Source organism: Ranitomeya imitator, chromosome 2 (genome assembly GCF_032444005.1).
Source record: "Ranitomeya imitator isolate aRanImi1 chromosome 2, aRanImi1.pri, whole genome shotgun sequence".
Taxonomy (NCBI): Eukaryota; Metazoa; Chordata; class Amphibia; order Anura; family Dendrobatidae; genus Ranitomeya; species Ranitomeya imitator.
Window position 1 is genome coordinate 497,166,576 of NC_091283.1, and position 23,407 is coordinate 497,189,982.

General features: G+C 43.1%; 1 protein-coding gene across 1 annotated transcript in view; it reads right to left on the reverse strand.

The window, feature by feature from the left end:
• The window catches only part of LOC138664648 (vasoactive intestinal polypeptide receptor-like), a 339,770-nt gene that overhangs the window by 190,003 nt on the left and 126,360 nt on the right, over positions 1 to 23,407 (reverse strand). The window contains exon 4 of the mRNA XM_069751535.1: positions 9,117 to 9,217. Within this exon, the coding sequence (XP_069607636.1) occupies positions 9,117 to 9,217 (101 nt within the window). The remainder of the gene's footprint in view (positions 1 to 9,116; positions 9,218 to 23,407) is intronic.

Sequence of the window (23,407 nt, forward strand, 5' to 3'; positions counted from 1 at the left end):
TCTGTGAAGCCACCTCCCTCCCTGCAGGACCCGGATCCGCGGCCATCTTGGATCCGGGGCTGGAGGGAGCAGGGAGGGAGGTGAGACCCTCGCAGCAACGCGATCACATCGCGTTGCTCCGGGGGTCTCAGGGAAGCCCGCAGGGAGCCCCCTCCCTGCGCGGTGCTTCCCTGCACCGCCGGCACATCGCGATCATGTTTGATCGCGGTGTGCCAGGGGATAATGTGCCGGGGGCGGTCCGTGACCGCTCCTGGCACATAGTGCCAGATGTCAGCTGCGATAAGCAGCTGACACCCGGCCACGATCGGCCGCGCTCCCCCCGTGAGCGCGGCCGATCGGCTATGACGTACTATCCCGTCCAGGGTCAGATAAGCCCAGGGCACCTCGACGGGATAGTACGTCTAAGGTCACAGAGGGGTTAAAAACAGGGTGGCACATGTTAAGGAGCTGAAACTCCTAAACCCTTCATCCAATTTTAATGTGGATACCCTCAAATGAAAGCTGAAAGTCTGATCTTCAACTGCATCTGAATTGTTTTGTTTAAAATTCATTGTGGTAATGTCTATAACCAAAATTAGAAAAATGTTGTCTCTGTCCAAATATATATGGACCTAACTGTATGTAATACAAATGTCACACGACCTGAGAAAGATATTAATTTCTTTACACAAGAAAGATGAAGGCTATAAAAAGCTTTATTTATCAGTCAGAGTACTGTGGCAAAAGTATCCAAAAAATTTATCAAAGATGAAACTGTAATCAAGCAAGCAGCTTGGATGGTAAACATATCATTCATTCTCTGAGCTGAAATATCCTGCATGTCTATTGCTCCAGTCCCTGACAGCAAGCAGCTTGGATGGTATCTGAGTCATTCTATCTTCGGCATTGAATCCTGCATGTATCTATATATGTTAGTCATCCTATTATGCCTTTGTTTGTGTTTATAGATATTTAACTCACTTTTGCATGTCCATACTCAGAGAGATCACATAACTGTTTCAAAGCGGTTTATGATCCATGTAGACCTGGACATTTGTTTATCTGATCACTACATTTATTATGTCCTGTTGTCTCAACTGAGTTAGATTGATTGCTAACGAGCTTTAACCCAAAAAAAAAAAAAAAAAAAAATGAGAGATCTTAGGGCTAGCCTTCTATAAATGTAGATTTAGCTTGGGGATGCATTCGTGCAGGGGTGCATTCGTGCACTGTAATTCGTGTATTTTTTATTCAAAGTACTTTTTTTCTAAGTACTCGGCAGTTATAACATGGCAGTTAGACAGGGCAGGAGACAGGTAAGACAATCTAAATCTAATCCATATTCACTTGAAACAGCACAAATACTCACCATATTTATTTGTATAATCTATATTCTGGCTGCTGCATTCACTCACATTCACCGCCCTCGCATTAACTCTCTACACTCCATCCATATCGGCCCCTCTGTCCTTGCCTCTCCTATGTATAGCACTCATGCTCTATTCACATTGCTTAACAGCACAGATCCATTCAGTCCCACCATCCAACACAAGAGATGCTCTCACAAATCACTTAACCATCTGCTCACTCTTTCGATCCTCCATCTCCTAGTCGCTGGAGACATATCTCCAAACCCCGGCCCCCCATGTTATAGCCAGTCAAACCTCCCAATTGCTACACCCAGAAACCCCTCTAACCTTATTAATATTCCCTGCATGCCTTCTGTCTCTTTCAATTGTGCCCTTTGGAATTCTCGCTCTGTGTGTAATAAACTCTCCTTCATTCATGACTTCTTCCTTTCTAATTCTCTTAATCTCCTGGCTCTTACTGAAACCTGGATCCAGCAGTCAGACACCACTGCTGCTGCTGCTCTTTCATATGGTGGACTACACTTTTCTCATACCCCAAGATCAGACAACAGAGCAGGTGGAGGCGTTGGCCTGCTCCTTTCACCCAAATGTACTTTCCAAGTTATCCCCCAAGTACCCTCACTTGTCTTCCCTTCCTTTGAGGTCCATGTGGTCAGACTCTACGTCCCCTTTTCCATGCGAGTGGCGGTGGTGTATCGTCCTCCCGGCCCCTCTCATCAGTTCCTGGATCACTTTGCCACCTGGCTTCCACACTTTCTCTCCTGTGACACCCCCACCCTTATCATGGGTGATTTCAACATCCCCATTGCCTCTCCCCTCTCCCCATCTGCTTCTCACCTTTTATCTCTATCCTCCTCTTTTGGCCTCTCGCAGCATACTAACTCTCCAACACATGAAGATGGAAACTCCCTTGACTTGGTCTTCTCCCGACTTTGCTCAGTGGATGATTTCACAAACTCCCCTCTCCCGCTCTCTGACCACAACCTTCTTTCATTCTCTATCAAGAACTGCCATCCCGCTCAGGTCACCCCCACTTTCCACACTTATAGAAACATACAGGCCATTAACACCCAGAAACTTATGAAGAACTTGCAGTCCTCATTGGCCCCTATCTCCTCCATCTCATGTCCTGATTCTGCATTGAAGCATTACAATGAAACCCTGCAAAGTGCTCTGGATGAAGCTGCTCCTCCTATACATAAAACAACTCGGCACAGACGGCAACAACCGTGGCACACGCTGCAAACACATTTCCTGCAGCGGTGCTCCAGGTGCGCAGAACGTCTGTGGAGAAAATCTAATCTACCCGAAGATTTCATCCATTATAAGTTCATGCTAAAGACATACAACTCTGCCCTTCACCTCTCCAAACAAACCTACTTCAACACCCTCATCACCTCCCTGTCCAATAACCCTAAACGTCTCTTTGACACGTTCCAGTCCTTACTCAACCCAAGAGAGCAGGCCCCAACCACGGATCTCCGTGCTGACGATCTGGCCAATTACTTCAAAGAAAAAATTGACCACATTCGACAGGAAATCATCTCCCAATCTCTTCATACCATGCACTGTCCTCCCTCCCCCACTGCATCTAGTTCACTCTCTGACTTTGAAGCAGTTACAGAAGAAGAAGTAAGCAGGCTCCTTGCATCTTCTCGCCCGACCACTTGCACCAGTGACCCCATTCCGTCACATCTCCTCCAGTCCCTTTCCCCGGCTGTCACCTCTCACCTAACAAAAATATTCAACCTTTCCCTCACTTCCGGTATTTTTCCCTCCTCATTTAAGCATGCCATCATACATCGATTACTTAAAAAACCATCCCTCGATCAAAACTGTGCCGCTAATTATAGACCTGTCTCTAATCTTCCCTTCATCTCTAAACTCCTCGAACGCCTGGTCCACTCCCATCTTACCCGCTATCTCTCAGATAACTCTCTTCTCGACCCTCTTCAATCTGGCTTCCGCTCTTTACACTCTACTGAAACTGCCCTCACTAAAGTCTCTAATGACCTACTTACAGCTAAATCTAAAGGTCTCTACTCCATGCTAATTCTCTTGGATCTCTCTGCAGCATTTGATACTGTGGATCATCAGCTCCTCCTCACTATGCTCCGCTCCATCGGCCTCAAGGACACCGTTCTCTCCTGGTTCTCCTCCTATCTCTCTGACCGATCCTTCACTGTATGTTTTGCTGGTTCCTCCTCCTCTCACCTTCCCCTTACTGTTGGGGTTCCTCAAGGATCAGTCCTAGGCCCCCTACTCTTCTCGTTGTATACTGCCCCTGTTGGACAAACAATCAGTAGATTTGGTTTCCAGTACCATCTCTATGCTGACGACACCCAATTATACACTTCTGCTCCTGATATCACACCGACCTTTTTAGAAAACACCAGTGATTGTCTTACCGCTGTCTCTAACATCATGTCCTCCCTCTATCTGAAACTAAACCTGTCAAAAACTGAACTCCTCGTGTTCTCTCCCTCTACTAACCTACCTTTGCCTGACATTGCCATCTCCGTGTGCGGTTCCACCATTACTCCAAAGCAACATGCCCGCTGCCTTGGGGGTCATCCTTGATTCTGACCTTTCTGTACCTGACCTTTCTGTATTTCTGTTATGCTGTAATGTCTATTGTCTGTACAAGTCCCCTCTATAACTTGTAAAGCGCTGCGGAATATGTTGGCGCTATATAAATAAAAATTATTTTTATTATTATTATTATTATTATCTCACAAAGATGTCCAGACTGACTACTGACGTTAACACCATCAGTGAGGCGTCTGATTGAGTCCAAGTTAATTCTGCAGCAGCCCAATGACCCCCAAAACACAACTAAGTAACTGTTAGCAGCGGGTTAATCAGCGTGATGTCCACAACGAGCAACAGAGAATGTTCATTTATTAAGAATCAAGAACATCCAGCTTACAACATGAGAACAGGATCATTCTGATTTCTGAGAGAGAGAGAGCTGCTGCTGCTGCTGTGACCTTTCAGCTTCAGCTACACACACAAGAAATGTGCTCACAGGGAAGGGGGAGGAGGAACATCCTGTCTGTAAGTGAGGACTCCTTTTTTTTATAACTTTGTTGACATGTGAACAATATGCATGCAGATATATAAATCACATCACATTAAACAAACAATAGTTGTTGCAATACATACAGATCAATATGCATTAGGCCAACACCCCCACTCAACAACTACTTATTCTGTCAGTCCCATAGTGCTTCTCAACTCTTGGAACCTAGGTCGTGGCAATGGCTTCGTCAAAATATCAGCTAACATTTTATCAGTTTCACAATAAACAAATTGAATTACGCCACGATCTATTAAATCATGTAGATGATGACATCTGACATCGATGTGCTTAGTTCTAGCACTGATCTTTTCACTGCATGCAAGTTTAATGCATCCTTGGTTGTCCTCATATATCACCGTTGGCTGAGTTAACGGTTTACCAAGATCATCCATCAGTTGTCTTAGCCAAATGATCTCCTGACTTGCATAGGCTGCAGATACATACTCAGCTTCTGTAGATGACAAAGCAACAGATACTTGTTTTCTACTAGACCAGGAGATTGAACTTTCTCCAAGTTTAAATACGTATCCGCTTGTGGATTTACGATCTTGCGAATCACCAGCCCAATCTGAGTCAACATAGCAGGTGAGTTTTAGATTTCCTGCTGCAGATATTTTTAAATTTATACCTTGTGTCCCTTTTAAATATTGGAGAACTCTTTTAACGGCATTCCAGTCCTTTTGGCGCAGTTTCTCCACATAGCTGCACAATATTCCAACTGCTGTTGTAATATCCGGTCGAGTCATAGTTGATATATATAGAAGTGCCCCCACTGACTGTCGATATTTCTCGTTTTTAGGCAACAGGTCATCTTCTTCCAGTTTCAGGTAGGATGATTCCATTGGCGTTGATACACCTTTGGCTTCTGTCATTCCGAACTGATCCAAAATTGAATTAATCTTTGCACTTTGATTTAAAAGAAAACTTCCATCTTCCTCTCTCTGGATGTGGATTCCTAGATAATATGTCACATTTCCTAGGTCTTTCGTTTCAAAATGCTGGTTCAAAATTTTAGTAATTTTCCCAATTTCAGCTTCTTCTTGATGAACTACAATTACATCGTCCAAATATAAGAGAATATACATCCATTTTACATCTGTATATCTCGTGTACAGGCATGGATCCGCTTGACATCTTTTACATCCTTCTTCTAACAAGACTTTGTTCATTTTAGTGTTCCATGCTCTCGCCGATTGCTTAAGACCATAAAGAGATTTTTGTAGTTTGCAAACAAGATTCTTTCCACCTTCCTTTACATAACCTTCAGGTTGAGTCATGTATAAGTCATCCTCAATGTCACCATTTAAAAATGCAGTTTTGATATCCAAATGTCTGACAAACATCCTTTGTACTGCAGCTACCGCTAACAATGCTCTAAATGTTGTCTGCTTAGCGACCGGGGAAAAAGTAGCATCATAGTCTCCGCCATATTTTTGAGAATATCCTTTTGCGACCAACCTCGCTTTAAATCTGTGGACTTTACCTTCAGAATCATATTTGGTTTTAAATACCCATTTGCACTTAATTGCCTTTTTATCCTGTGGTAACTCATTGAGTTTCCAAGTTTGAAGTTGATGAAGCGAGTTCATTTCTTCATTCGCGGCATTGATCCACTTTGTTCTTTCATGGGCGGGTAGTTTCTACATTTCATCCCATGACTGTGGTTCTGACTCAGGCAGTGTCTTCACAATGTAGGATAAACGTTTAGCTGGTATTCCTTTGTTTGATCTTGAGGACCGTCTAATTTCAGGTTCACTTAGGCCTTTTGTTATTCCTTCAGTGGTTGAAGAGTCCAGCCAGACTTCTACATTCTTTTCTTCGTTGTCTTGTAATTGTGATTGAGATTGTTGTTGTTGCTTCATCTGGACTACTGGCATAATGTCATAAAACTTGGGTGACACGAAGTTTTCATCAAACACTACATCTTTACTTATTGTGACCTTGTTTGTCTCTGGGTGTAAAATTCTATAACCTTTCTGGGCTTCACTGTAGCCTACCAGGATGCCTTCCTTGGCATGAGATTCCCACTTAGTTCGTTTTTCTTTGGGAACATGTGCAAATGCTTTACTTCCGAAAATCCTTATGTGCTGTAGTTTTGGTTTTGTACTATTCGATTGCTCAAATGGAGTTTTCTCTGTCGCTTTACTTGGTAGGTTGTTCTGAAGATAACAAGCCATCATAATAGCTTCGCCCCAATATACTGTAGGCAAATTTGCATCAAATAACATACTTCTTGTGCTTTCACAGAGTGTCCGGTTCCTTCTTTCTGCTACACCATTTTGCTCAGGGTTGTATGGTACAGTAGTTTGAAATATGATTCCGTTTTTCTTTAAAATGCTCTGTGTTTCATTACTTGTATACTCAGTTCCATTATCTGCACGTAAAGTTTCCAAACTTGTTGTGTACTTCAGCTAGATATATTCCAAGTTTCTCTGGAACTTCATTTTTGCTGTGAAGTAAATAGACAACTGTATATCTTGAATTGTCATCAATAAATGTAAGGAAATATCTCTTCTTTCCAGGGGTCTGAGTACGCATTGGACCACAGATATCTGTGTGTACTAAATCTAGTGGTTGTTCTGTTCTTGTAGTACTTTTCTTAGGAAAGGCTTTTCTGGACATTTTCCCTTTGATACAGCTGGAATACCTCATTGTCTGATTACATGAATCAATTGTAATATTGTCAGCTAATTGTTCTTGAAATAACTTTCTTATTGCTTCTGGGTCTCTATGCGCAAGCCGCCTGTGCCATACATGAATACAGTTCTTGTGCAGTTCTTGCTTAGCTGTGCATACACACTCTTTACATTTCAACTGATACAGTTCATCTTTAATTTTTCCTTTTGCTAATGTGTGACCCTCCTTTGAGATGATGCAGCTATCTTCCTCAAATGTAACTTCATTTCCTTGTTTTGTGATCTTTTTCACAGATAATAGATTACTTTCAAGACTAGGCACATATAGTACATCTTTTACATGGATCCTTCTACTTTGTGTAGCAGAGATGTTACAATCAATATAACCGTCTCCTATGCCTTCTGAGTTCATGCACTGACCGTTTGCCATTATCACTTTCTCTGACTTATTTTGGTTAAGCTTGGTAAAGAAGTCTCTGTCATTGGTCATGTGACTGGTTGCACCAGAATCTATACACCACGCATGCTTTGATTTAAATGCATTGACTGATGTGAATGCAGCTTCAGTATTTGCTGAATCATTGTTTCCAGATACAGCACTCTTAACTCTCTGTTGGCTGTTTTGCTTTTTCAGATGATTCATTTTAGCTTTCCAGACTCTGCATTCAGCTTTTAAATGACCTGACTTCTTGCATACAAAACATTCACGTGTCTCTTTAGGGTGGTTTCTGCTGGTGGGCACATCATGTGTTGTAAAGCAGTTTCCTTGTTACACATCTTGCTGCTCACATTTTCTGCCTTTCTCTTATATTCATCTACAAGATTTCCTCTGACGTATTCCAATGTCAGCTCATCATCTGGGCGTGCATCTAGTGCAGTTACCAGAGTGTCATAGCTTTCTGGGAGACCACTAAGTAATAGTGCTGCTACATGGAAGTCCTTCATATCTTCCCCAATGCCCCGCAGGCGCTCTACGGTCTCCAGAATATTTCTAATGTAGTCCTGCATGTCCTGGTCATTGTGTAGCTTAGACTGATACAGCTTTCTCATTAGATAGAGTTTATTACTTAAATTTATTCTCTCATGTACTTTCTGCAACTGCTCCCACATTTCCTTTGCAGATTCACACTTACACACATGCACAATCTGATCATCCTCTATACTGAGTGATATGGTGCTCTGTGCTTTCTGATCCATTTCTAGCCATTCCTGTGGTACTGGGTCAGGCTTAGGGTCCTGAGTGTATTTCCACGTACCTTCTCTTATCAGCAGCATCTTCAACTTGAATTTCCAGGATTGGTAGTTCTGGTTATTCAGGCTTGGCACTGTAAACTTTGTTGAGTTGCTGCTGGCGGCCATTTTACTTCTTCTCAGTTTGCTGTTGTCTTTCTATCTCTGTGCTCTGGAGGTTTGGGATTGCTTTGACTCCTGGGCCCATAACCTGTTAGCAGCGGGTTAATCAGCGTGATGTCCACAACGAGCAACAGAGGATGTTCATTTAATAAGAATCAAGAATATCCAGCTTACAACATGAGAACAGGATCAATCTGATTTCTGAGAGAGAGAGAGAGCTGCTGCTGCTGCTGCTGCTGTGACCTTTCAGCTTCAGCTACACACACAAGAAATGTGCTCACAGGGAAGGGGGAGGAGGAACATCCTGTCTGTAAATGAGGACTCCTTTTTTTTTTTTAACTTTGTTGACGTGTACAATATGCATGCAGATATATAAATCACATCATATTAAACAAACAATAGTTGTTGCAATACATACAGATCAATATGCATTAGGCCAACAGTAACTGTCTTCAGCATAAAGAAGAACAAGGAGCTCTTAAAGTGATGCTATGGCCCACAGTGAACCCTGATCCCAACATCATCAAGTCTGTCTGGAGCATATTTCAATCACATCTGCTTTTTATCAGTTCTGGGTAAAGCTACTCATTCGAGTTACTATATATATTTTTTTAAAATCAGTAATTAACATCAATTACGTTAGATAGATAGATAGATAGATAGATAGATAGATAGATAGATATGTTTTTGACTCGCCTTTTCATCTGTCTCATTGCTGGTGTTAAAGAAACAGGCCTTCAGGTAAGGTGGGGAATGAGCAGTCCAGCCATTGCTGGTGCAATTCCTAGTGATGCCAACTGAAGAAAAAAATATATAATTGTATTAGTTTCATAAATCAATTGTTTTTGCAATAATATTAGTAAGAATGAGCTAAACTAGAGCAGCAGTTATATCGCCCAAAGGTAAACAGGAGTTCCCAAGAACTTTCGAAATTCTGAAAGATATTCAAATCTTTATTTCTGAAGTCTTTTCAAATTTTAAAATTTATAACATGTGATTTAGTTATCTAAATAGATACAATAACTAGTGCAAGTTTCTCAACTAGGATGCCACTGATGACTGAATGAGGAGGCAATGCCCTAAAGTGTATGGTGTGACACTTTTGGTTTTGACTTGAAGGTTTCAACATTCTGACCTGAGCCAAAAAGTTGATCTGCGCATGCTCCACCTCTGGCACCATTTTATTGAAGTCCTGAACACAACTCCCACTGCACACACCCCACGCACACAACGATGGCGGCGGAGCAAAATTTTAAAAAGGAGTCAGATCACTGAATAATCAGTGCCCTGCACAATAAGCAGAGGAAGCTGGTGGGGAGGTGGAGACCAAGAACGAGACTCTGCTCCCATGTCCCGCCCCGAAACCCACAAGATGTCATTTTATGAAAACTTCATAGGGTGAGTATTAAACAACCACTGAGTGGATCCCTTCATATCAGGTATCATATTAATCAGCATCACAGTGCCATTACAGCCACGTCTTTAGTTTATAGGGCTCAATCCTGCAAAAATGTTCTCTTTACCGAGGACTAATTTCACCTGCTGTATCTCATCAGCGCTTTTTTGAAAATGTTGAGCATCTCCCATTTAGGGACCAGAGGTGCATAACATTTAGAGGAACACAAATAGCTCTTTCATTCTTGGTTGGATTGACAACGTATCAGAGAATCCTATGTTGATCTGACATGATAATGAGCCCTAAAGATTCAGCAGAAGACAACTGCATTTGCAGGTGACTTTATAAACTCTTACCTAAGGTCTATATCTTATGGGTTAATTCATATGGGTTGATTGTGACTTGTAGGATCGCTACTTCCAACAGGTGGCGCTATAGAGTTTAAGTCCTCTTTTTTATCAGAAGAGGCAATTTGCATATGATATTTCCCAGAGGAGCATTGCATGGCGAATAAGCCTCCTTACCTTGACAAGCCAGAGATGGTATGTCACTCTCCATAAGGAGAAACGATACCCCTTAGACCCGAGTCCAGATCCTCTCACCTAGCCAAATCAGTTCTCATGCTTCGCACTGACGAGGGCCAACAGCCCGAAACACCGTCTGCGAATTGAGATATTGATTTGGCTTTTATCCTAAGTCATATTGCACGACTCGTTAAAGGGTTGATTGTGACTTGTAGGATCGCTACTTCCAACAGGTGGCGCTATAGAGTTTAAGTCCTCTTTTTTCTCAGAAGAGGCAATTTGCAAACAACCTATTAGAATTTATTGATGATCTATCCTGCATGTCCAAAGTTAATGCAGTTTTTTAAATCATTATACTAAATGTGTAAATGGAGGGTGGGCCCTTAGAATTAGAGATATTAATGAGGGTGTAATTGCAATAATGAGAGGACTGACATAAAGTCTTCAAAAATGTCTGCTCCCATGATCATTGTTTTCTGATATCTCCAGTTGAACAATAAAAACAGAACAATTTAGGATTAGTGTCCTGTGTTAACCAGAAGCATAATCTGACACTCTTTGGACCTTTATAAGCTGTTCTGTTTTGTTTTGTTTTTTTTGCTGAAAGGCGGTTAAATCACCCATACGGTTCCAGAGATATGGGATGTTTTATTTTGCACTAATTTTAATGGTTTTTACCAAAGGGGTGTTGTTCTGGGGTCGTGTCTTTAGTTTTCACAATTACCTTGTGAACACCGCCCCCTTGTTAAGCACCATAAAAATTAGCACTAGATAGTAACGCTCATTTCTCTGGAACTGTATAGTGGATAAAAAAAAACAGAATACTCAAGTGATGAGTTAGAATAAACTAAGAACAAACAGTGGCCACTTTTGACCTGGTTACAGTTCCTCTTTAATGTACAATCTGTAACAAAGCTCCCACCTACCATGTGCCATACTTGTGTGGCAAAGAGGCTTGTGTACCTCCTCAGAAAACTCTGCACTTTCAATTGTATAACTGATTTCTGGGATCCAGTACAAGAATGGGTAGAACATCTTAATGACTTCAATCTTTTTTATTTATAACAATAACTACCGTAAGTGTTCTGTTTTGGATTTTCTCCATGTCCCCACACATGAGAGCATAACTTGCCACTCTTAAGCCCCAATTCAAAATTTGTAGCAGGGTTCTGCACCTAGCATGTGCTAGGTATAATGTTGGTGCCTTCTTATGTGGCATAGGTGTTTATTGGCCCAATTTAGGCACCTGAGACTAGATGTGACTACTACCAGTGCACCTCTATACTTGGATTCCTACCGAGTCTTCATACAACACAGAAATAAAATTTGTCCTCAATAAGAAATATTCCAGATAACACAGTTGATACATCGAGCATGCTGGTTTTAGAGCTCATTTACAAATTCTAGAATGTTATTGAAACCGTGCTCTGCGATTCTTATGCACTCTGCCTTAGTGGTGATAATGTTCACAGATAACCTACTGGATTAATGCATTTCTCAGCTTGCTTTCATAATCCATCCAAGTGATGTGGCCTTTTCTATAAAACTGTGCAACGTGCTGTGAAGACTGACATTACACTCCAAATTTCCTGCTTCCTATACACTGAAGGATGGCCATTTTATATGATATGAGTCATACTTTGAAATATATATTGCCTGCTATCATTGAGCATTATCCTAACCCTAGTTTCTTCATACCCGAATGTCTCGGGCCTAATGGTGGCATGGTAAACTCTTCATATAGTAATTCAATGTGTAAAAAGTATACTTTATAAATACAAACAAAAGGAAGTTGAATGTCTGATTGAACGCATTATTGGATCTAAATGGATATTGTTTCTCCTTCTTTAGGTTTACTTGTAATACTGGCCTTAGGCTAGGGTCACATTGCGTTAGTGCAACCCGTTTAGCGCTAGCGCTAGCGGATTGCGCTAACGCAATGTTTTTAATGGGGCCGCGGTAACGTCCCCGCTCTCGCAGATCCCCGATCTGCGAGAGCGGGGAACAGACCGCGGGCGCGCCTCGGACGCTGCGAGCAGTGTCCGCGGCGCGCCAGGAAACACCGGCGTGTCGCTAGTGCGTGCCGAACATGGCACGCGCTAGTGCTGCGTGTTCCCATTGCCGTGAATGGGCGCGCTAACGGACGCGTTGCACGGCGTTAATTTCGCCGTGCAACCCTGTCCGTTAAGCGCGTTCCCATAACGCAATGGGAACCCAGCCTTACTCCATGAGGAACAGCTCTTTAGTGCCAACTAAGGACAGTTTCACATTAGCTTTTTTTTGCGCAGCGTAGTCCCTTGTACTGTCCGCGTGCGTCTTGCATACCTATCTTTAACATTGTAAACGCAGGGGCATACGTTGGCATCAGTTTGTGTGCGTATGTATGCGGATGCGTGTGTCGTTTCGCGGTGTCCGGCGAATGCAACGTGTTGCCTTTTTTGAGGCGTCAAATATGCGCAGGCATACGCATGCTGATGAGTGCGTATAAACAACGCATTACTGTCTATGGGAACCCATTGGTACGCATGGATATGCGCATGGATGCGTTCGATGCGCATACGTTCTTCAGACTGAACATGTCCAGGAAAAGGTTTCAGCCACTCCAAAAACCAAGCTGTATAAAAAGAGGGTGCTGACACTGTAATTCCTGTACTATCAAGACTCTTGAAGTTATCACAATACTCTGGATGTGCTTCCAAGACTCTGGATTTCATCTGAAGACTCTGGATGTGAGTATAGAAGCTATGAAAATGTCTGTCCGTCTCTTTCACTGCAGTCTGTACTCTGTCTCTTTGTGTTTTTCATGTTATGTTAAGACCTGAACGCTGCCCAGAGTGGACAAGACACAGATGAAGTGAGTACATTTGCTATACTGATTGGTTTGTATTGACTGTCAATACGACACATAAATCATATATCAAAATCATGTATTTTCTTTATAGGACACTTCCGGTGCTGAACAGCCAGAGCAGTTGAGTGATGATACTTCCCTGGGTTGTCGTGCCTGAGTTCCTGAGGTGGAAAGACGGCATGTTAGTAGTCTTGATTGTTTTTGGTTTAAGTGTTTCATCTTTAAAACTATTACTTAATTTTTTTGTGTTTCTTTGATGTCTAGGTTCCACAACACGAGGAAGCCAATACCATCATTGAAAATAATCAACTGATTAATCTTGTGCAAGAGTGAATAGCATTGTGGGACACCTGTGTTCGTCAACATTCTGGCTCTGTAATGATTCGATGACACTGGAAAGAAGTTGCCCGATTGCTCTTGGCTAAATGGGACCGTGCCACCACACAGGTCTGAAAGGATTTTCATAAGTATTGCAATGTGGTCTGATGCGGCAGTGAACCTGTAAATGTAGGTGTATTGTTTTACTTTACTTTTTACTTTATTTTTATTTTTTCCCCCCTTTAAAGTGAAGAGAGTAAAAGTCGATGAAGGATCGCTTCAATAAAGATATGAATGATAGAATGAGAGAGGAGATTCAGGTTTGAAGTGGTGCTGCTCCAAATATATCAAAATACAAATACCATCACATGCTGGATTTCCTGAGCCCTGCAGTTGCTCATCGAACGTGAGTATCTTTGTGTTGTATTCAATTATCTAACATCTGAATTGTTCAGTTCTAGAAGATATGTTGGCGCTTTCTGAAATGTTATTTTTTTTTAAGTAATGTTTTTAATTTATTTTCTACACAGGACCTGGAGCAGTACCACACAACCTGGATCGTCCTAAGTTGGAGCGGCCCCTCATCGAACAGCCACGGAACACTCTCAATCATCCACCAGCGATGCAGCAACTGAGCAGGCTTCACAGGCTGGGGAACCGGCAGCTGGTCCATCAGGTTTTCCCCTCTCCCAATTCTCTGCCACTGCTTTTGTTGGGACTTCTCGCCAGAGGCAGAGGGCCTGGGAGAGGTCAGTCATGCCCGAGTTTATTCACTTAAGCTCGATCTTCCAGGATGGAATGAAGGTGATTGGAGATAGACTGGACAGTGGGTTCACTCAGGTGAAGACACTTTTCTAGGATGTCCACAGACGCCTTGACCTTCTGGAAGCCAACCTTCAGAGACTGGCGCAACATTTTTTTTCCACAATAGAGCGGGGCGTGTCAGAAAACTTTACACCTGAACTCCAGCTGAACATCATGCAAGCCTACCAATCTGCTTACAGTCAGACCTTGTAGAAGTCCCGAAGCTACCATCTGCAGGCTGGATATTACCAGCAGGCGAACATTTCTTTCCCACCACAGCAACAAAGCCAAGGACAGCATCGGTGGGCGAAGATGCCAGCACCAAACTATCCTCTGCCAACAATGTTGGACATTACAACTGTTCTCCCAGTTCACAGCTACACCATGCTCCAGAGTGAAGTACCCCTGCAGCATGCAGCATCCACCATGCTGCCGAGTGCAGCACCCCTCCAGCATGCATCTTCCACCATGCTGCTGAGTGCAGCATCCCTGCAGCATGCAGCATCCACCACACTGCCCAGTCCAGCACAATGCCAGCATGCAGAATCCACCACGCTGCCCAGTCCAGCACCATGCCAGCAGGCAGCATCCACCACACTGTCCATTCCAGCACCACTCCAGCACACTGCTACAGAAGCCACCAGTCCCACTCAGCCAAGCAAGAAACGCAGAGGTACCTACAAAAAACAGACTCCCACTAGTGACTCTGCTCAGCACAGGAAAATGAAGACCCAGAGCAAAAAATGTCGGACAAAATTGGACTCACCACCTCCACCCTCACCTCCCAATGTGTCTCTGTTTTCAAATATGTCACTATCTTCCTTTTGTCTCTCCTTTCCAATTTGTCTATCCCCTCCCAAGATTCTACTCCTAATGTGTCATCTACTCCCAATGTGTCAAGTCCCATCCCTGATCGAATCCTGCAATTTACTTCCCCTTCTGCTGAAACCCCTTCATCATCGACTACCACACAATCATCACAGCTCAACACCCCCAAGAACCACAATATCTCGCTGTCAGACAAACCCCAAACATAAACCCAATTGTTGGTTAATGGCAAATAAACAGTTGTTTGTTGTTGGTAAATACATTTTTTATTTTGATTGCACAATCCCTGTGTTTTCTTTGTCGCTTTATGTGAAAACACACACGTGTGTATTGTATTGGTGAGTGAAGTAGTAACGGGTGTTTCACTGAAGTTGTTTTATTAGTAGTAAAGTCAGCAAACATTACAGGTACATTTACTTACAAGTGTATTAAACCATATTGTCTTGCCATGCCACATGTCCAATATCCGAAACAAAGTAAGCAGCAAACTTATCCCTCATCTGGGCAACTTCCACTGTAGTCCTCAGAGGGTGATCACAGTAAACCTGCAAAGTGCTGGCAACAGTTTCGTCAAGTTCTCATTGTTGTCGCTCTTTGCCAGGATGTTATTGTGCATAACAGCACACGCTTTGACCACATCATCAATTTTCTCAGTTTTTAGATTGATTGGTGTTCTCAAAATGCGCTATTTAGATGCTTTGTGCCCTTTTCAGTTGGTAGTTGAAAATCCTTTTGGTGTGATTCAAGTCCCGACTTGAGTGCAGTTTTATGAGGTTGGCACACATTTGAAACACCTCATTCCCAACAACAGCAATCAGCATTGGCAGTCTTTCAGTGTTTGGAAGAGGTTGTGGCACTGGAAAATTTAAATTAATACCATACAAACGTTGGCCCATGTCAGAGTTTTTGAAAGTCTGAGAGTAATTTCCTCATCCAAATGAGCCAACGTTCATGGCGAGAAATCGACAGTCAGCATCTGCAATCGCCATGAGAACAATTGAAAAGTATTTTTTGTAATTGAAATACTCGAATCCACTTAGAGCAGGTTTCATAATCCTTATGTGTTTGCCGTCCACCGCCCCCACACAGTTTGGAAAATTACACATTTTCTTAAATTTTGCTGCATTTTCAGCCACAGTTCAGTTGTGGGTTGAGGAAAGAAATCTGCATGCAGAACATCACATAAAGCACTGCAGGTGTCTCCAACAATCCCAGAAAGGGTAGACACTCCAATCCGGAATTGAAAATGTAGAGATTTCCAGAAAATGGAAAAAAAAATTGGTACATGTGTACATGTGTTTGGTTTTCAAAATTACATAGCCCAGGGTCACCAACAGACGTTCCTCAGCAGGAATTGCTCAACGTAGTTGTGTGTCCTGCCTGGTGATGAATCCTCGGACACGTTGCAGCAAGTCATCTAAGCTCTGTTTTGACATCCACGTGTAGTTGAAAAACTTCTCCAGGTTTTCACGCAGCTTGGTGTAAAATGAGTGGTAGGCTCTCTCGGACTTCAACGGTGGGGTGTTGCAAGTAGCGACGATGACGACTTCTCCATCTTTCTCTTCTTCTTTCTTCTTCACAAGCCACACCAAAACAAAAAGGCAATTTCAGTGACAAATCGAGATTACGATAGAAGCTCTCCATGCCAAGATCCATCTTGCAGCTGGATACAGCAGCAAAAAATAAGGATTTCATCTGTGTAGGGTCTATATACAGAATCCCCATAAGACACGCCCATTGTGTGTGGCTTTTGTCAAGGAAATTCTCCTGGAACAGCATTTGGCGCATACCAAAATCCATGGAAATTTTGAACGCATGCGCAGAAACAACGCCAACGCATCCAAAAACGCATACAAATGCATGCACACGCAGCGTTTTTTAGCATCATGCATAAGCTGATGTGGATAAAAAACGCAGTGTAACCATGTGTTGGCATGCGTTTTGGCATGCGTTTGCGCATGCAGATGATACGCTGCCCAGAGATACTATAATGTGTACCTAGCCTAATAGAGGTAACTACCCTATATGTCACTTATTGACCCCTTAGTCTGTGAAAAAAAGACGAAGCAAATAAGCCAAGCCAGAATTTCCAGCAAAAGAAGGAGAGGAGACATCAACTTCTAAATTGCTGCTTCAGGGTTCTGGTGCTTTCTCAGTAGAGTCAGTACAAATGAGGACAGTGATTTACTATGTGAATTGCCTTTAATTTTGGTCTTGGGATACAGTTTGTCAGCATGGAGACCAACTGTTGGCGTACAAAGCTTTATATACAAGACAGTGCTCTTTTGATTCAATGTTGTGAAAGTATTAATGTCACTCTCCCACCTTTGCTGCCACCTCAATTTTTCTTAGCTAAAGATTTAGGGTTATTATTATTATTATTTATTATTATAGCGCCATTTATCTCATGGCGCTTTACATATGAGGAGGGGTATACATAATAAAAAGAAGTACAATAATCTTAAACAATACAAGTCATGACTGATACAGTAGGAGAGGGGACCCTGCCCACAAGGGCTCACAATCTACAAAGGGATGGGTGAGGATGCAATAGGTGAGGGTAGAGCTGGTTGTGCAGCGGTTTGGTCTATCGGTGGTTACTGCAAGTTGTAGGCTTGTCAGAAGAGGTAGGTCTTCAGGTTCTTTTTGAAGGTTTCGATGGTAGGTGAGAGTCTGATATATTGTGGTAGAGAATTCCAGAGTAGGGGTGATGCGCCAGAGAAATCTTGTATGCTAGTGTGGGAATAGGAGATAAGAGGGGAGTAGAGAAGGAGATCTTGTGAGGATCGGAGGTTGTGTGCAGGTAAGTAATGGGAGATGAGGTCACAGATGTATGGAGGAGACAGGTTGTGGATGGCTTTGTATGTCATGGTTAGGCTTTTGTACTGGAGTCTCTGGGCAATGGGGAGCCAGTGGAGGGATTGACAGAGGGGAGAGACCGGGGAATAGCGGGGGGACAGGTGGATTAGTTGGGCAGCAGAGTTCAGAATAGATTGGAGGGGTGCGAGATTGTTAGAGGGGAGGCCACAGAGCAGGAGGTTGCTGTAGTCGACACGGGAGATGATGAGGGCATGGACTAGGGTTTTTGCAGATTCTTGGTTTAGGAATGTATGGATCCGTGAAATATTTTTGAGTTGAAGGCGGCAGGAAGTGGAAAGGGCTTTGATATGTGGTTTGAAGGAAAGATCAGTGTCAAGGATTACCCCAAGGCAGCAAGCTTTTGGGACTGGGGAGAGTGGGCAGCCGTTTACTGTAATGGATAGGTTCATTGGGGGGGTCGCGTGAGATGGGGGAAAGATGATGAATTCTGTTTTGTCCATGTTAAGTTTTAGAAATCTAGCGAAGAAGAAGGATGAAATAGCGGACAGACATTGAGGGATTCTGGTTAGTAGGCTGGTGATATCTGGTCCAGAGATGTAGATCTGTATGTCAGCAGCATAGAGGTGATACTGAAAGCCATGAGATTCTATGAGCTGTCCCAGGCCAAAGGTGTAAATGGAGAAGAGCAGTGGCCCTAGGACTGAACTTTGCGGGACTCCGACAGATAGGGGGTGAGGTGAGGAGGTGATGTGTGAGTGGGAGACGCTGAATGTCCGGTCTGTTAAGTATGATGAGATGCAGGTTAGGGCCAAGTCTGTGATGCCAAGGGATGAGAGGGTCTGTAATAATAGGGAATGGTCCACTGTGTCAAAGGCAGAGGACAGGTCCAGGAAGAGGAGGACAGAGTAGTGTCGCTTGCTCTTGGCGGTTAATAGATTATTTTTGACCTTAGTTAGGGCAGTTTCAGTGGAGTGGTGTGACCGGAAGCCAGACTGTAAGCGGTTGAAGAGGGAGCAGGAAGAGAGATGGGATGACATTATAAGATGGATGTGTTGCTCCAGTAGTTTTGAGACACAGGGGAGAAGTGATATAGGGCGATAACTAGGTACAGAGGATGGGTCAAGAGAGGGCTTTTTGAGGATAGGTGTGATTGAGATATGTTTAACCCCTTAATGACCGCCAATACGTCTTTTAACTGACCTGAGATATAAGAGAATAGCCTCCCCATACAGATGACAATCCAGCATCTGTTGGTTGTACACTATAGCTGACAACTTGCTGTATCAGCCACGATCAGTATTTGCACCTTCTAAATCTGTTTAACCCCTTAGATGCTGCTGCCAATAGTGACTACATCATTATAAATGGTTAACAGAGTGTGGGGGCTTCTTCTTTATCCCAATTGGTGCCCTCAGATCATGATTTTGTTGTCCTGATGTTTGCGATGGCAATTCATGACCAAATAGCGGCCTTAGAGTCTGACAGCTTTAGTAATCTGTTTAGAAGTTAGAGGCATTTAGGTGGTAAAAATACACATTTTCATTTCTGTCATGCCACTTTGCATTAATTCCTGTAAAGCACCTGAAGGGTTAATAAACTACCTGACAGCAGTTTTCAATATGTTTAGGGGTGCTGTTTTTAAAATGGTATCACGTTTGGGGTTTTCCCAATATATGGGACCCCTAAAGTCACTTCAAACATGGATAGGTCCCTAAAAAAATAAATGTGGTAAATTTCTTTGAAAAAATGAAAAATTGCTGCTACATTTTTAAACCTCCTAAAATGCTAACAAAATAAAATAACATTTTACAAATGGTGCTGATGTAAAGCCGACATGTGGGAAATGTTATTTATTAATGGTTTGCTGTTGTATGACCATCTGGATTAAAGGGATAATCATTCAAATTTAGAAAATTGCTAATTTTTTTTCATTTTTCTCAAATTTTTTATATTTTTTATAAATAAACACAAAAAATGTTGAACTAAATTTACCATTATCATAAAGTATAATGTGTCACGAAAAAACGATCTCAAAATCACTGGGATTTGTTGAAGCGTTGCAGAGTTATTACCACATAAAGTGACACTGGTCAGATTTCAAAAATTTGGCTCGGTCACTAAGGGGTTAAAGCTTGAGGGGAAAACACCAGTTGTTAGTGATAGGTTGAAGGGATGGGTTAGGGTTGGGATGAAGACTGTGGTGAGGTTTGAGATGAAGTGGGAAGGGATTAGGTCAAATGCACAGGTGGTGAGATGCGATCTTGAGAGTTGAAGGTTGGGTGATTAGAGGGTAAGAAATATATATAATTTATTCTTCTTGCACAATATAAAATATTTTATTGATGGTCATAGTGATTAAGTTTAGCGATGAGTGAATTTGTTTGGAAAACGATCGCCAAACATAAATTCAGCACGAATATGACACATTCTGATTTGTGATCGGAAACACAATCAAAATGTTATAAAATCGGTCACATTCGGTAAAAAGTATGGGAAAATATTTGCGTTGCCACAAAAGTATTTTCAGCACTTTAGCAGCATAATCGTGGTGTATCATGAGCGTTTAGCATGTGTTTGATGAGGGGAGGGGGTTTGCAGAGCTCAGATGCGCGGCGTTCTTGTAAACAGAATTTTTTGTTTTCTAACGTTATGTGTGCACATTGCGGCTAGCCAATCAGGGCACAGGAAACATCCACAATGTCCTGACACAACGGCTTGTGTCATTGGCTGCTGAAATCACATGTCCCTCTCCATATATGGAATGGACATCTGGTTTTAGTGCCTCTTTGACACTGTAACAGCGCACAGAGGCTGCTCCTGACGCTGGCACTGTTAGCAGCAAGATTTTAGCTAGTTAGATAGGTGGTTGTATATTAGTTGGATAGTGTAGCTAGCTTGTGTCCAGTGTGGCTGTTAAATTTACCTTTCAGCATTTTTTTTCTTGGCCACAGACAAGGCTAGCATGGCACATGTCCTACAAGTGTGTTGTGCACTGCTTCTATCGTGCTCCATGCACAAATATAGCATTCTAAACAATAACTTTTCACTAGCTAAATGTGAAACAGCCTGCTGTCTCCTACCTTGTCATGGTGATATGAAACTGTCTGCAGACCTAACACACATTGAAAAAAATTATAATTTTTCTGTTGTAAAAAGTTAGAGAGCCCATCGTATCACATTTTGTCATTTTGTTGGGTTGAAATTAAGCTCTCTGGAGATCTCATGCACATAACCAAAAAATGTTTTCTGTTGCTAATAGTGTTGAGCGATACCTTCCGATATCGGAAAGTATCGGTATCGGTTGGGATCGGCCGATATTCAAAAAATATCGGATATCGCCGATACCGATACCCGATCCCAATGCAAGTCAATGGGACCAAAATATCGGAATTAAAATAAACCCTTTCTTTCCTTGTAGGTTCATTCTACATCAAGGAAAACAACTAAGAATAATGTAGGATGTATTGTGGGAGGTGGCGGAGACATTAAAGGCAATGAGGTTTAGCCCAATCAAATAGAATAGCATGTTATTTTTTTTTTTAAAGACGTTCGGAGTGAAAAAGATATTGAGTATGTAAATTTTTTTTTATTTTGTCAGATATTGATGTTTCACTATTCCACGCCCTTCCCCTTCTTTTTTTTCTTTTTTTTTTTTACTTTTCCCACACTTTCATCTTCATCATCATCAGCATCTTTGACATCAACTTCTTCTTCACCTTATTCATCTTCTTCTTCATCTTCTACCTATTTTTTTTTTTTATTACATTCTTCATATTCATTTTATTCAACTATTATTATTCTTCCTATTCTACATATTCTTTTTATTCCACTGTTATTATTCTTCCTATTCTAATTCTTCATCATATTCTCATTTGTGACAGGCATTCCCGTAGTTGTTATCTATAAAAGTTGGAAGATTACACCTTCCGTTCTGCCAGTCACAAAAGTTACATTTGTCCGCGTTCAGTTTGGCCTGCAGCATCAGGCTTTATCCAGGGGCACCACGAGGAGGAACGGACTCACCCCCATACACTGCTTAGTCTTCTTCTGCATATAATTTAGATAATATCTTTTGCTCTGATATTAAGTCTTATGCTTAATGTTCTTCTGCTCTTTGTTCTGCAGCCTCTTGTTCTTCTGCTTCTCGGTCTTCCATGTCGTCGTCTCCAGGGTCGTCGTCTCCAGTGTCGTCATCTCCGCCGTCGTCGTCTCAGCCGTCGTCGTCTCCGCCGTCGTCGTCTCTGCCGTCGTCATCGGGGTGGTCTTCCGGGTCGTCGTCGTCGTCATCGGGGTGGTCTTCCGGGTCGTCGTCATCGGGGTGGTCTTCCGGGTCGTCGACTTTAGGGTCTTAAACTTGGAAATGTAGCAGAAGGTACAAGAAGGCTGAGAAAATGCCAAGAACCAGCTGATGGAACTGGAACTCGGATGGCTACCCGAAGGTTCAAGAGCCTATGGAACTACCGAGGACCAGCTGACGTTACTGGAACCCGGTTACTAAGCAGGAGGTACCCGTGCTAAAAAGCACTACCAAGGACCGCCTGGCGTTGGCGGAACTCGGATACCCAGAAGGAGGCACCTAAGCCAAAGGCTCTGCCCGGAACCAGCTGACGTTACTGGAACCAGGATGGGGAGCAGAAGGTACAAGAGCAAAAGACACTGCCGAGAACCAGCTGACAGTACTGGAACTCGGATGGGTAGCCGAAGGTCCAAGAGCCAATGGAACTACCGAGGACCAGCTGACGTTACTGGAACCCGGTTACTAAGCAGGAGGTACCCGTGCCTGAAAGCACTACCAAGGACCACCTGACGTTGGTGGAACTTGGATACCCAGAAGGAGGCACCTAAGCCAAAGGCTCTGCCCGGAACCAGCTGACGGTACTGGAACCAGGATGGGGAGCAGAAGGTAGAAGAGCAAAAGACACTGCCGAGAACCAGCTGACGGTGCTGGAACCAGGTGGTGGACCCGAAGGCCCACAGGAGAGGAGAGAACAGCTAGGCCGTGAGGCAGCCGCAGTTACCGAACCCCAACAGTCCTACAGGGGGAGCTGGGCCTACTGGCACTACAGAACCAGCCTTGACTACCAGTTCACGCAGCCCACATAGGAAGCTCCTAAACTGGAGGCACCCTGCAGTTGGCTAACCCGACTGCAACACGACGGGGCAAACATAGGCGTCTCAGCGAGTTTGACACACCCCGGAAACAGCTGACGGTGCTGAAACCAGGTTTGGCACGAGGGAGTACCTGTGACAAAAACACTGCCGAGAACCAGCTGGCGGTGCTGGAACACAGATGCGTTGCCCCAGTGTGCAAGAGCCAATGGCACGACCGAGGACCAGCTGACGGTGCTGGAACCCGGTTACTAAGCTGTAGGTGCCCGCGCTTAAAAGCACTACCAAGGACCGCCTGACGTTGGCGGAACTCGGATACCCAGGAGGAGGCACCTAA